This window comes from Macaca mulatta, chromosome X (genome assembly GCF_049350105.2).
Source record: "Macaca mulatta isolate MMU2019108-1 chromosome X, T2T-MMU8v2.0, whole genome shotgun sequence".
NCBI lineage: Eukaryota > Metazoa > Chordata > Mammalia > Primates > Cercopithecidae > Macaca > Macaca mulatta.
The window spans coordinates 87,460,292-87,472,983 of NC_133426.1; the positions used below are offsets into that span (position 1 = coordinate 87,460,292).

Sequence of the window (12,692 nt, forward strand, 5' to 3'; positions counted from 1 at the left end):
AATGGGGAGAGACTGCTAATTGGTGCTTTGTTTCTGATTTGGGTGATAAAAATGCTCTGGAATTAAACAGTGGACACAACATTGTGAATATACTGACAAACATTGAATTACATACTTTATTATTTTTATTACAATTAAAATGGTGAATTTTATGTTATATTAATTTTATGTCAGTGAATATTTAAATATTTTCATGAAAACCACAATAGAAAAAAATTAAGCATAATATTTCACTAGCTACATTTTTGAAGATATAACAAAACACAATCATCGTCAGAGTCTTTTTATTAAGATAAATCCAGTAAAATTTGTGCATTCACATATAATCAAAACTGCCCTTCTGAAATAAACATATGTATTTATTTTAAAAATGCAAATACAATTTCATTTTTCCCAAGCTAATAATAAAGTTATATTTGGGAAAGATAAGTTTAACTCTTAGCATTACATGAAAATAGTTCACCTTCTTTATAAAAGCATCCTAGAGAACAAGAACGTTGGATGCAACTCTTTTTGAGATCCCTCACTTTATGAAATTATCACATATATAAAAGAGTAAAATTAAAATTCAAAGATTTGACACATAACTTACACAACACGAAATTCACTCGCAAAGTTGAAAGCATATTTTTTTATATATTCCACTACTATAATCACAAAATTTATAGACAAATGTTCCATGTTAGAAACTTTATGGCTAAAAATCAATATGAAGATGTTCTGAAATTAAATCAATGCTAAAGAAAGACTGTGTTTATAAAATTTTTGATAAAAATATTTATCTCTATTAACTTTACAACATGAAGGTACATGTTACCAAATTATGAAACTATATAGGGCAGTTTTAAACAATACTCTGTGGCTCCTCTATTTTTCCATCTTCTTCTTTGATCTCGTCTTTTTCTTTTCCTTCTTCTTCTTCTTCTTTTTCATCTTCTTTCTCTTTTCCAGCTTCTTCCTCATTTCCACCTTCATCTTCTTTTCCATCTTCTCTCTCTTTTTCATCTTCTTTGACTTTTACATCTTTCTCCTCCTTTTTATCTCCCTTCTCTTTTCCATCTTCATTCGTTTTTCCATCTCCTGTTTCTTTTCTATCTTCTTCCTCTTTTTCACCTTCTCCTTTCTCTTTTCCATCTTCTCCATTTCCTTTTCCGTCTTCACCTTTTTTTCCATCTTCTTTCTCTTTTGCATCTTCCTCTTTTCCATCTTTTCCTTTCTCATTTCCATTGTTATCCTCTTTTCCATCTTCTTTCCCTTTTTCATCCTTGTCTTCTTTTCCAGCTTCCCCTTTCTCTTCTTTGTTTTTATCTTCTTCATCTTCTTTCTGATCTTCTTTTTCATTTTTTACTTCTGCTGCCACTGCTTCTTTCTTTTCTCCTCCCTTTTCTGTGGCATCTTCAATATTTTCTTCTTTTACTTCCACAATTTCTTTTTCAGAAGCTGGTGCCTGTATGCATGGTGGAAAAAAAAAAAAAACAACAAAAAAACAAGATTCTGTTAGTAAATTTAGAACCATTTCCCCTAAATATTTACACTGGATTACATCTATTTCACAAAAAGACTAATACTTCTTTTAAAGAAAGTAATTTTCCTATGAAAGAAGCCTGCTAAATATCACATTATGAGAACACATTCTAAGAAATGCGATTAACTAAAATATGTCCACAGAAATATCTACAAATAGATATTTGAAACAATAAATACAGAAACACTTATAAATAATTTCATTTCAAATATGAAGCACAAAGTAAATACTTAAAGGATGACTTGTATTTATTCTATATCAGCAATTCTTAATGAGGACTATGCATGTAAACAAAATATAGTCCTTGGAAAAATAACATATTTTGTTTCTATAATAATGATATTTTTTTATGTAAAAATTTCTTGAAAAGTACTATACCAGATATTATAAGATAACTTACAAAAGATTTTCCATATTTGCATATGTTTAGTTTATAGATTTGGTGACTACATCCCATTTTCAGTGTTTTATTACAATACCTAAAAATGCTGTATGCATTAAATATGCAAAATAAGATTAAAAACATTTATATAATGATTTGCTTTGCCATCTACAAAGGAAATAAAAGAATCATAAATTCTGGAAAAGGGATTTACAAATAGCCTGTGTGCTGATAAAATGAATAAAGATTGGCCTGTATTTAATGAGAAGGTGGTTATGTTAGTACTAAGTCATAATCATTGGCATTGTTCTAGTAGCAGCAATGCTAAGCCACTGCTCGCACTACTGGTCCCTCTAAATTCTCATATTTTAAGTTAATTTTATTTTCCCCTTAGATACCATTATACTATTGAACCACGGCTCACTTAATTTTTTCTAACTTGTAAACTAAAAGGCAAACAGGATTTCTTTCAGTTGTACCCATTGTTAAACTTTCAAATAGATAAAACTGTTAACATTAGAAGATACCTCTGTAATTTTGGCTTCTCCATTTTTAGCATTTTCATTGTAGTCTTCTTCAAGAACTGCTTCTTGCTTGGTTTCAGCAACTGCTTGGGCACTTTTATCTATGTTTTCTTCCATCATATCACTTTTTGTCTTCATTTTCTGCCAAGCAATATAAAACAATAAAAGTAAATGTACAGTTTAACTGCTATGTTGATTAAATGGTCACAATTATTTTACCAGCTATTGTAATAATTTATGCAAATGTTTTAAAGTATCACATATAAACCTGATATCAATAAAATTATCATATAATACCTTCATTGTAAGTTTCATTGTAAGCCTAAAACAGCATTAAAAATGCACAATGTTCCCTTGATACAAATAAAATAAATTTTCTTTTAAGTTGAGTGATATAGATGAGAGGCAACCAGTTAGAATGCTGACTAGTTGCTGCCAAGGACAAACTGCTGGCATCAAGTTAGACTGATCAATTAATTCCTTCTGACCAGAGTGGGTCAGTTTATTTTTGTCAAGTCTAATTATTAAGGAACAGGGTTTTGTTGATTGTTAAGCCTCCATTGGTAATAATTAAGAGAAATGCTGTTAGTGAGAACATCAATTTAGATAGAGTTTTAAAAGACCTTACGGTGATGTAAGTGTTTCAATCTTTGTATCTACAAGTTTGGAATGCCCTGATTCACGACGACTTTATCAAGAAAATTTTTTGCCTACCCGTGTATGTAATAGAAAGATCACTGGATTGAGGGGCCAGAAAACCTGTGTTTGAATTCTAGATCTGCCACTTACGTGATGTGATCTTGAGCAAAGGCATAAGTATCTTTGAGGCTGTTATTTTCAAATATAAAAAGAGACTAATACCACCCACCTCACAGGGATGTTATAAGGAGAAAATGACAAAACACATGGAAAAAAAGCTTTAGAAACTGTAACTTATAATATAGATATAAGTTATTACTCTTTTAACACATGAGAAACAGCCAAGGAGGGTAAAGTGTATGGTTACATAGTATATGTTTTAGTCTAGCCCTTTTCTTTTCTTTTTTTCTTTTCTTTTCTTTTTTTCCTCCCCTCTCCTCCCCTCCCCTCCCTTCCCCTCCTGTTCCTTTCCTTTCCTTTCCTTTCCTTTCCTTTCCTTTCCTTTTCTTTTCTTTCCTTTCTTCTTTTCTCTTTTTTTTGAGACAGGGACTCCCTCTGTCGCCCAGGCTGGAGTGAGGCAATCTCTGCTCAATGCATTCTCCTCCTCCCAGGCTCAAGCAATCCTCCCACAACAGCCTCCCAAGCTGCTGGGACTACAGGCATGCCCGGCTAACTTTTGTATTTTCTGTGGTGATGGTGATTCACTATGTCGCCCAGGCTGGTCTCAAACTCCTGTGTTCAAGCAATCTGCCTACCTCGACCTTCCAAAGTACTCAGATTACAGGCGTAAGCCACCACGTCTGGACTTACTTTTCTTTTTAAAAGAAAACGCTGTATTTACTGTTTTAAAAACTTAAAAGTTGAATATTTAACCTGACATAATAGTGGACTTGAAAAGTAAAATGCAGAAAAAACACTTTCTTTTGTCACCATTAAATATATCAATTATTACTAAAACTTCAATTGCCCTAAGTTTAGCAATATTTTTTAACAAAGGATTTCATTTATGAGCATGATGACAGTTTATACTTTCTTCAACTACAAAGTGATAGGATTAGATGCTCTCTAATGTTTCTCATAGCTTTAACCTTTTATGATTTCAGGAATTCAACCAATATTCTTATGTATTAAGCAATTAACAGTAAACTAAATATTGAGATTGTATCTATTTCTACATGCCTTTAGCCACAATATCAGAGTATATAAGTCTATACAAAATCAATTGTGTCCATTTGAAATTAACATATGCAAATGCATCTCACATATATATTATGTAAATAATTATATATAATCTTATATATACTTTGCCAACTGTAAAATATTATCAAATGTTAGTTACTACTTTTATTACAAAGCACAACTTTGGGGTTACTACTGTTTTCACCTTTTGTTTTCCCAGGGAAACAGTATTGTCACTATATGATAGCAAAGGCATGTACATTTAATGGGCCTATCCAACTGAAATTGTTTTGTCTCTACCCAATGAAAATGTCAAAACACTGTGGACAATCACAAAACAGGAGCAAATATTCCCCACCCAAGGGGTGTACATGTATCATATGAAAGAATAGAATATATTACTAACATATATTATATTTTGTTACTAACAGAACAAAATATAAGCAAAGTAAAATGATCAGCTGTATGCCATTTCAAAAATCATTTTTTTTAAAAAAGCAAATTTATTTCAATATTCTAAGTTGAATATTTACCCTTGAACTTGATGTTCTTTTGGGCGTTACCTCTGGTGTAAAGGGCACAAGCATCTGCATCAAGTTGTGGGAAAAGAAAAGGAAAAAAATCACATTTGAAGAAAGAATGTTAAAAATGAAATCCAACCTCTGAATTAAAATAAATGAGCATTAGAAAAAAAAAAACACATTTCCTTGGTGTGAAAATTTTTCTTAAAACTTCAAAAATAAATCGTGTATTGAATTTTTTAGGATTCCCTAAATTTTAAAATGACATTTCATAATACATGGGCTGCTTTTTGAAAAGATTACTTACAGCAGACAATCTGGCAGATCTTCTCTTTGGCTATAAGTTAAAAACAAAAGTCTGTTAAGTGAATTATGGATACAAAAAGCTAGAATTACTTTTATTGAGGTCAAAATATTTGGTGTAACAATACATAAATATTGTCATTAAAGAAGCAATTGTGAATTTGGTTAGAAAATACAAGAGAAATGCAAGTTTTGATCTTTCCTTCCTCTGAACACTTTATATACTAAAGAAAAAGTCCTAAATTAAGCTTAAGTGGCTAGGCTAAATTAACACAGTAGCTAGTAACAAGGAGCACATTTAGAAATGAAAATATAGCCTTTTCTTGCCAAATGACAAAGCAATTATTTTGCTTAAAAGGAAGAAGTTCTCTCTACATCTGAACAAGCACAATAAGGTCTTAAATTCCAAGAAGCTTGCAGTTTTTAATACTTACTATATATATATTTTTTCACACTCAGTATATTTTTATTGTGCATTAATTAGATTAAAATTAATAATATGCATTGACCAAAACATTAATAAGGCCATAAAGGTAAACTGAGAGGTTTCTTTAATATAATTGTTGCACAACAATGATTCTCGCTTTGTAGGACATATAGAAGATGGCATACTCTAAGAGTTAGAACAATATACATTGAATACAATAACAAAGACTATATAGTACGTTAAGAAATGTTTCACATATGTGAACATTTAGAGCCTCAACTTTCTAAAATAAGCAACATGTAAGCCTGTAAAGTACACACACCAAAATGATAGTCTAACTCACAAAACACCCAAATAAAATATTAGCACATCTCTATGGTCAAGAAGATTTCTTTAACATCATTTCTATTAAAAAAAAGTGCAAAAGCCTTTTCTTTTATTTTGAATGGCAATGTAAAAAAGTCCTCTCTTCCGAAATTCAGATATATATTTTTGAGAGAGCTCACTGGCATACCATATTGGTACTCATATTGTACAAATATACCAACCAGCATCTATTTTTTAGCTGCTTATGTGTGTCAAGTTTATAAAACGAGTGGTTTTTCCTAATAGATGCTCAGACTAAAGAAACTCACCTCCTGCCTCATATCACCTTGACCTGCAGCCTACACAGAGGAGAAAACCACACAGAAATAAGGTCATTGATATAAACACACAAATCAGAAAACACTGCCTGCGGATTACAAATTTCAATATAATTGCTTATTACTTTCTCCTGGGTTCCTGCTCAAGTAGACACGTGTTGTTTCTTAGGAACCACGCTACATACTGCTGTTTTACTAATGTGCGCCAAGATGCAACTGCATGCACAAGACATACTTTAACACAATTGATAGTTAATTTCATCCTTTTGTGTAAATTGCATCTCCTGAAAGTAAACCTTTGTAATTTTGAAATCCACCTGCTTTAGATAATGTAAAAGCCAAAAATGTGGGGGTGGGTCAAATGAAGGCGGAGCTTCATGCAATTTCCCTTTCTTGCCTTATGTTTGCCATGCGATTGTACCTATCTTAACCTCTCCACTGACTCTGGACTATTTTTTCCAAGTTTTGCATGCAAGAATTACAGCCCCCACAGTGTTTTGTGGGGTAGACCTCTTTGCTACAAAGTCAATGCTTTATTCTAAGACACTGGCCGCCGATTTTAAAACTTCCCGCCACTACCTGCTTTAAGGTTGCTGTCAGCTCTGCAAAACAGAAAGACCTACTGCACAAGTATAGAAAAGCACAGTGGCGGGAATCTCAGGACGGGGGGATGGTGATTAGAAACAGTTGCTTTCCATATCTGAGCAGCCCTTTAGCCTGAGAATTATCAAGCTATTGCACGATTCATACAATCACAGAGCACGGGGGAATTTCAGTATTATTTCTATGTTTTAGGAATAAGGAAGGTGGACTTGTTTATAGGAATAATCCAGAAACAATCATAATGTCTTAAGTTAGCACAGTGTTTTACTGTTTTACCAAGCAATGAAACAGCGTTCGATTTCACTTCTAGGGGACTAAGAAAAAAACAAAACAAAACAAAACAACAACCAAAAAAAACGCCGAGCGTGAACTTGTTTCCTGTCTGAAAGGAGCCAGGAATTGTGAAGTGAGGGTTTGCAGAAGACCTGTGGAGCTCGAAAGGCTCAGATCAATTCTGCATTATTAAAGTCAACAAATTCATGCTACCCCAACATCGGCAAGTTTATCCGACGCTGTTTCCTTATAATCTTCCCATCTTTAGCTAAAGAGCTAGGGAAGGTCCAGCTTTCTCACCCCTAAAGTTTTTAATTACAGCGGTGAATCTCTGTTCTCTAGGACAGTTTGAAGTCTGCGCCGCCTAATGGCACAGGATTACCATTGCATAGCCATCTGGCCTGACAAGAAGTGGAGGAGGAGGGAAGAAAAAAAAAAAAGAAAAAAGAAAACGGGAAGAACAAAGGCAAATACAGGAGAAAGCCATGGCTTTCGTTCCCCAGACGGGACGGTTCCCCAAGAAAAGCCGGTGGCAGAGGAGGATACTGAAGTGTGGTTGGGAGAAGTATTCTCCAATAGGGTAAGCGGAGGAAGGGGGTTGGGGTAGGAAGCGACAGCACAGCGCTATGGCTGTTTGTAATTCAGCATGGAGACACCTTTCAAGAGATTCTCCCCTTAAACAAAACACTCCAAAAGTGAACTACCAGTTGCATGCAACACCATCCTAAACCTTACACCGACTGCTCTTTGCCCTTCTCCCCCTTTCCGTTTCATTACATCACAAAATGGAAGAAGCCAAAAAGCTTTAAAAAAAAAAAAAAAAAAAAAAAAACCCAAACAAACAAATAAATAAATTCTTCCTATTAGGAAATAGGTAACTCAGCAGCTAATTCCCCGTCTGTCTTTCCATCCATCTCACTTACCTTTCTTTTGGGCATTGTTGTAGCTCTCTATAGGAGATCTTAGTCAGCAGAAAAAAAGCCGAAGGCAGTCACTGCCTGACTGCTCCAAGAGCAAATGAGTTTTCAATGAACTAATTGCAGCACGACCTGTACTCTCCTCTAAAAAAAAAAAAAAAAAAAAAAAAAAATCCCTCGTTATTGGCAACATTAAACACGCCAAGACGCAACCAAACAACGTGAATGGTTAACCGGACTGGGAGCCACATTGGAGTGACAGGTTCTCAGGCCAATAAAGAGAGGCAGCCGGCTTTGAGGGGTGTGGCCCGCGAACTTGCCCGAAGCCCTCGTTCCCTGTCGGCTCCAACCGCTGGTGTAGTGGAGGAGCACGCGAACTTAGCAAGGGCTAAGCGATCAGGAATAAGAACGGCAGGAAAGCCAGAGCTGTCTTGATCAGTTTTTTTTTTTTTTCTTTTATGTTATAATGACAGACGAAAGCCACAACAGTTGCTTTCTTCACAATCTCCAAACCCGCCACCCTTCCCTATTCCTAGCGGGGAAAGTGCTTTTAAGACCAGTTGAGTCTGGGCTCCGATCTTTCCCTGCCACCTTGGGCGGGATGGTGTTGAACCGACAGGAACATTCATTCAGAAAGTGCAAAAGAGTGGAGATGTTTCTCTGGTGTGGGAACATCACCCCAAAGCAGAACTGTGGTGCTGGCAAGGAGAGGGTGCCAAAATGGCGTGTTTTCCGCAGGTGGAGAGTAGCGACAAAACTGGGAGCTATACCGTTATCCCACTTGGAGCGGGTATACGAAGAATTCAGTGGGACTCCGAGGGAAATGTGTAATAGCAGAGGTCTATCCAAAGGAAAAGCCCTGAGAATAGATTTTTAATCTGAAGGTTGCATTTAGTGAAAGGACTCAAGAAGGTGCTATCCACGAAACTATTTAGGACTCAGAACCTAGACTAGCATAAGGTGATTGAGGTACTCACCTCAGGCACAAAATTTAAGCTTGTGACAAAAACCCAGGAGACTAGGATGAGGCGAGTGAGGTGAGTCACGCAAGTGTAGGGTAGGATCCTGTCTTTATTTAAATTTTTGAAAAAACTTAAAATCATGGACTTTTTTGCAAGAATTTTGATATTTAAAAAGATTGTCTAAAAATACTAAGTATCTTCATTACTGAGTTTCTAGGCGGTCCTTTAAAATTTTTGCCAAAGGAGAATGTCTCCACAGCGTCACTCTAATCCCAGCCATATTTAGGTGACTTTCGACTTCAGTGTCAGTTTCTGAGACCTAAAGGTTTCAGGGTTGAGGTGGAGATTGATGAATAAATTACTTTGGAATAAATATGATTAAAATAGAGGATCTAATTCCCCACCGCCCTTTCTCAGAGGCGCCTTGATGTGGTTGTGTATAAAAGTGCTCCCAAACAACAACCCAAATCCTTATCCTGGAGGGTTAATCAAAAAAGAAAGTTAACCTTTTGAACAGTTACTTTAGGAAGAATTCATTTGTGTTCATGTAGGTTAAAACATTTGGAATAATTAGTTTAAGAGATAAACACTATATCTGCTACAGAGTGCCAAACCATCCCTTCAAGCAAAAATGCAGCCTAACAGAATAACCCATTATAATTATATTTACTATTGTTTTATTATATTATTTTTATTTTGTTATATTTTTATATTATTATTATTATTATTATTATTATTATTGCCCATTCTTCCCCAGCACTGATAGTGTGGAATTAAATAGATCAGGTAGAATAAGCCTGCGTGACTGCTGCTCAGTTTCCTTCCCCCAACTTCATACTGCATTCTAATTCAAGCAAGTAAATCAGAAAGACATTTAAATTGCTTCCATGGTCCATAGTTATTGGGATAATCCCTAGATGTTCCTGATGTCACATTTTGCCCTTATGGTAAAAGTATTCCTGGGTGAACCTAGCTATGTTTCAATCATTTTATTCTCCAACAGTTAGAAGATAAGCATAGAAATTGATTTTAATATAAGGATTGCCTCATAAGGATAAGGAGAAAAATGAAGGGAATGAAAATTTGTCAGCCGTGGAATGCATCCATTCAACAAATTCTTATTTAGCATTATTTTGTGAGTCGGATTTTGTTTTTGTAGACTAGCTTATGAAAATGCGAAACCCTGTAGCACGCAAAGTTGCATTACACAGCTTCTGTCTTTAAGGAATTTTATAATTTTGTAGGATTGAGCAAACAGATGCATACCTATTTACAAATCAAAGCTGATTGTATTATCTGAATGGTGCAATCTAAATTCAATAATAAAACAGGAGGGAAGGATCTTTTAGGACTAAGGTAATTTGGCAAAGGGTTTGATTGAGGAAGTGGAATTTGGCTTGCCTGTGAACAGTTCGGTAGACTGTTACATTATAGCAAATGCAGAGGCAGGAAAAGTTTGTACTTGTTCAGGGAACATAGTGCCTAGTCCAAGTGGGTTGAAACAAATTATCTTGAGGAGCCTTGGAAGGTAAAGCTTAGAAATTTGAAGAAAAGCAAAATGTGCAGATCAGTGAGCTCTAAAACTCCTCTTAAATTTGTCAGCAATTTTCTTTTTTGGCCGGGTTTTCCTTCTTGAAGGCTAACGTGTTGCAACTGTGATTTATATCTTATTAAACTGAAAAAATAGTCATGCATGCAAAAGAACATCTTCTAAGTGTGAAACATCCTTCTGTTTCTTGACCCCAATCCCCCATCTCCTCATGTTCTTCCTTCTAACCATTAACCAGAGCGGTCCTTTACATTAGCAAACCTGTTCAGGCGCTCTGCCTTTGCAGTATTATTACCTCTGACTTCAGCCCCATATATCTTCACCTATCAAATGTTTACCAAACTGTTTAGACCCAATCCAAATATCACCTCTTTGACAAAAGCCTTCTTCACATTTTAGCCCTAAGAAATTCTTCCCTCCTTTTATAGTATACAGTTTAGATTGTACCACTCATATGACACAAGCAAGCTTGATTTTTCCTTTTTTCCCCAACCACTCCATCAAACTTCTTCAAATTGGGTCAAACTTGTATATACTTATTTCCTTTTGCCCAAATATTTACTCAGCATATCACAATCTACATACGTTCTGTAGAATTTACTACTTTTACAATATATTTTTCTAAAATTGATAAATTATTGCAGAGTAAAAAGGTTATTTTTGTGTAATTGTCAAAGTGAGATTTTTTACAGGACTATTCTTTTCTAAAATTACGTTGGCTTGTTTCTCTTTTTATTAATGACTAGGAAAATTGATTGCCAGAATTCCCTTATTTTACCTGGCTATTAAGCATGCCTACTACCGCTCCCAAAATTTACAGGAACTGTAACATGTCCATTTAGTAACCAGTTGAAAATGACACAGGAAGATATGAAAATCTACAGATTAAAGACATTAACATTAAAGTATTTTGAGGCAGAGAATCCAAAAGAAAATATTATGTATTTATGAGAAAAGAAATGCTAGACAGCCAAGATAAAACAGGTCTTCAAATGTTCTGTATATTCATAGTTTAAAATTATATATATGTATGATTAATTAAAAGCATTCTAGATACACTACTTTGCATGCAAAGGGGTATCAAAAATACTGATTGACTAGTAAGAAAAATTTTATTTTCTCTGTTAAAATATCTCTAATTTTGATCTCATGCAACACCATTATTATTCCGTTGTATTTTAATAAAATAAAAAATTGGAAAACTATTTACTATTGTCAGCAAATAATGCAAGACTTCTAGCATATTATTAAAACACAGTGTTTTAGATATTTTTTTGTTGGTATTTTCAGAGGGTAAAATAAATACAAGTCTACAGTGAGCCAAATACATCAATGCACTTATTTCTGAGCCTTGTTTAAGATTGATATGAGAAATTTATTTGGATTGATGATGCCACTTAGCTGAGATTGACTGTGGAAAAACTATAATTCTGGTGACCCAAATCTTCCTATGCCCTATGTTTATTTGCAGCAGACCCAGGACTAATAAAATACTGAATTAAAGAGTGGCCAATGATATGATAGCTAGATTATTTTTCCAGTGGTAAAAATAAATTGAGCGGCTTTCTAGGGGTAGAAGGCATATAATGCATTTTATGTTTCTATTTGTAAAATTTCTACCAACTTTTAAAGTAACAATTTAAAAGAATGCTATTTTTAGGCTTTCAGACATTCAAGTTTAGAGGATACTGATAGAGATTTTCTAGTTTCAATACCCTTGGAATAAGCACAAGTCCAGAGAGCTTAAATGACTTGCCAAAGATCATCTATTAAAATTTAAGCAGTTGGCCTGGTGCAGTGGCTCACCCTGTAATCCCAGCTCTTTGGGACGCCGAGGCGGGAGGATCACCTGAGGTCAGGAGTTCGAGGTCAACATGGCCAACAGGGTGAAACCCCATCTCTACCAAAAATACAAAAATTAGCCGGGCGTGGTGGTGGATGCCTGTAATCCCAGCTACTTGGGAGACTGAGGCAGAAGAATCACTTGAACCTGGGAGACAGAGGTTGCAATGAGCTGAGACCGCGCCATTGCACTCCAGCCTGGGTGACAGAGCGAGACTGAGTCTCAAAAAAATAATAATAAATAAATAAATAAATAAATAAATAAAAATAAATAATCAGGCAGTTTTTTTTCACTTCTTTACTATAAATTTTATCTATGGTTGTGATATCATCAATTATACAATTTATACAGAAATGTTAATGATTAAATGATACATTTGGTAAACACGAGTTCTGTTCCAT

At 34.7% G+C, this 12,692-nt stretch overlaps 1 protein-coding gene across 2 annotated transcripts; it reads right to left on the reverse strand.

Annotated features, from left to right (window-relative positions):
* Window positions 1-267: 267 nt before the first annotated feature.
* Window positions 268-8,050, reverse strand: HMGN5 (high mobility group nucleosome binding domain 5). Of its 2 annotated transcripts, XM_028842283.2 has the most exons (6): window positions 7,944-8,050; window positions 6,136-6,165; window positions 5,078-5,107; window positions 4,783-4,836; window positions 2,435-2,572; window positions 268-1,447 (listed from the first exon to the last, which is right to left on the reverse strand). In XM_028842283.2, exons 1-6 carry the CDS (start codon window positions 7,956-7,958, stop codon window positions 845-847), a joined length of 870 nt encoding a protein of 289 aa, XP_028698116.1. In that variant the 5' UTR covers window positions 7,959-8,050; the 3' UTR covers window positions 268-844. The 2 variants fall into 2 exon arrangements, with proteins under 2 accessions (XP_028698116.1, XP_077844102.1); XM_077987976.1 differs by lacking the exon at window positions 6,136-6,165.
* Between the last annotated feature and the right edge of the window lie 4,642 nt (window positions 8,051-12,692).

Bases quoted from the DNA above. Each gene is read 5' to 3' on its own strand.
- HMGN5 (XM_028842283.2), bottom strand. The intron at 4,837-5,077 runs GTAAGTAATCTT...AACTTGATGCAG, and splicing joins GATCTGCCAGATTGTCTGCT to ATGCTTGTGCCCTTTACACC. The intron at 2,573-4,782 runs GTAAATATTCAA...ATTGCTTGGCAG, and splicing joins AAAGAACATCAAGTTCAAGG to AAAATGAAGACAAAAAGTGA.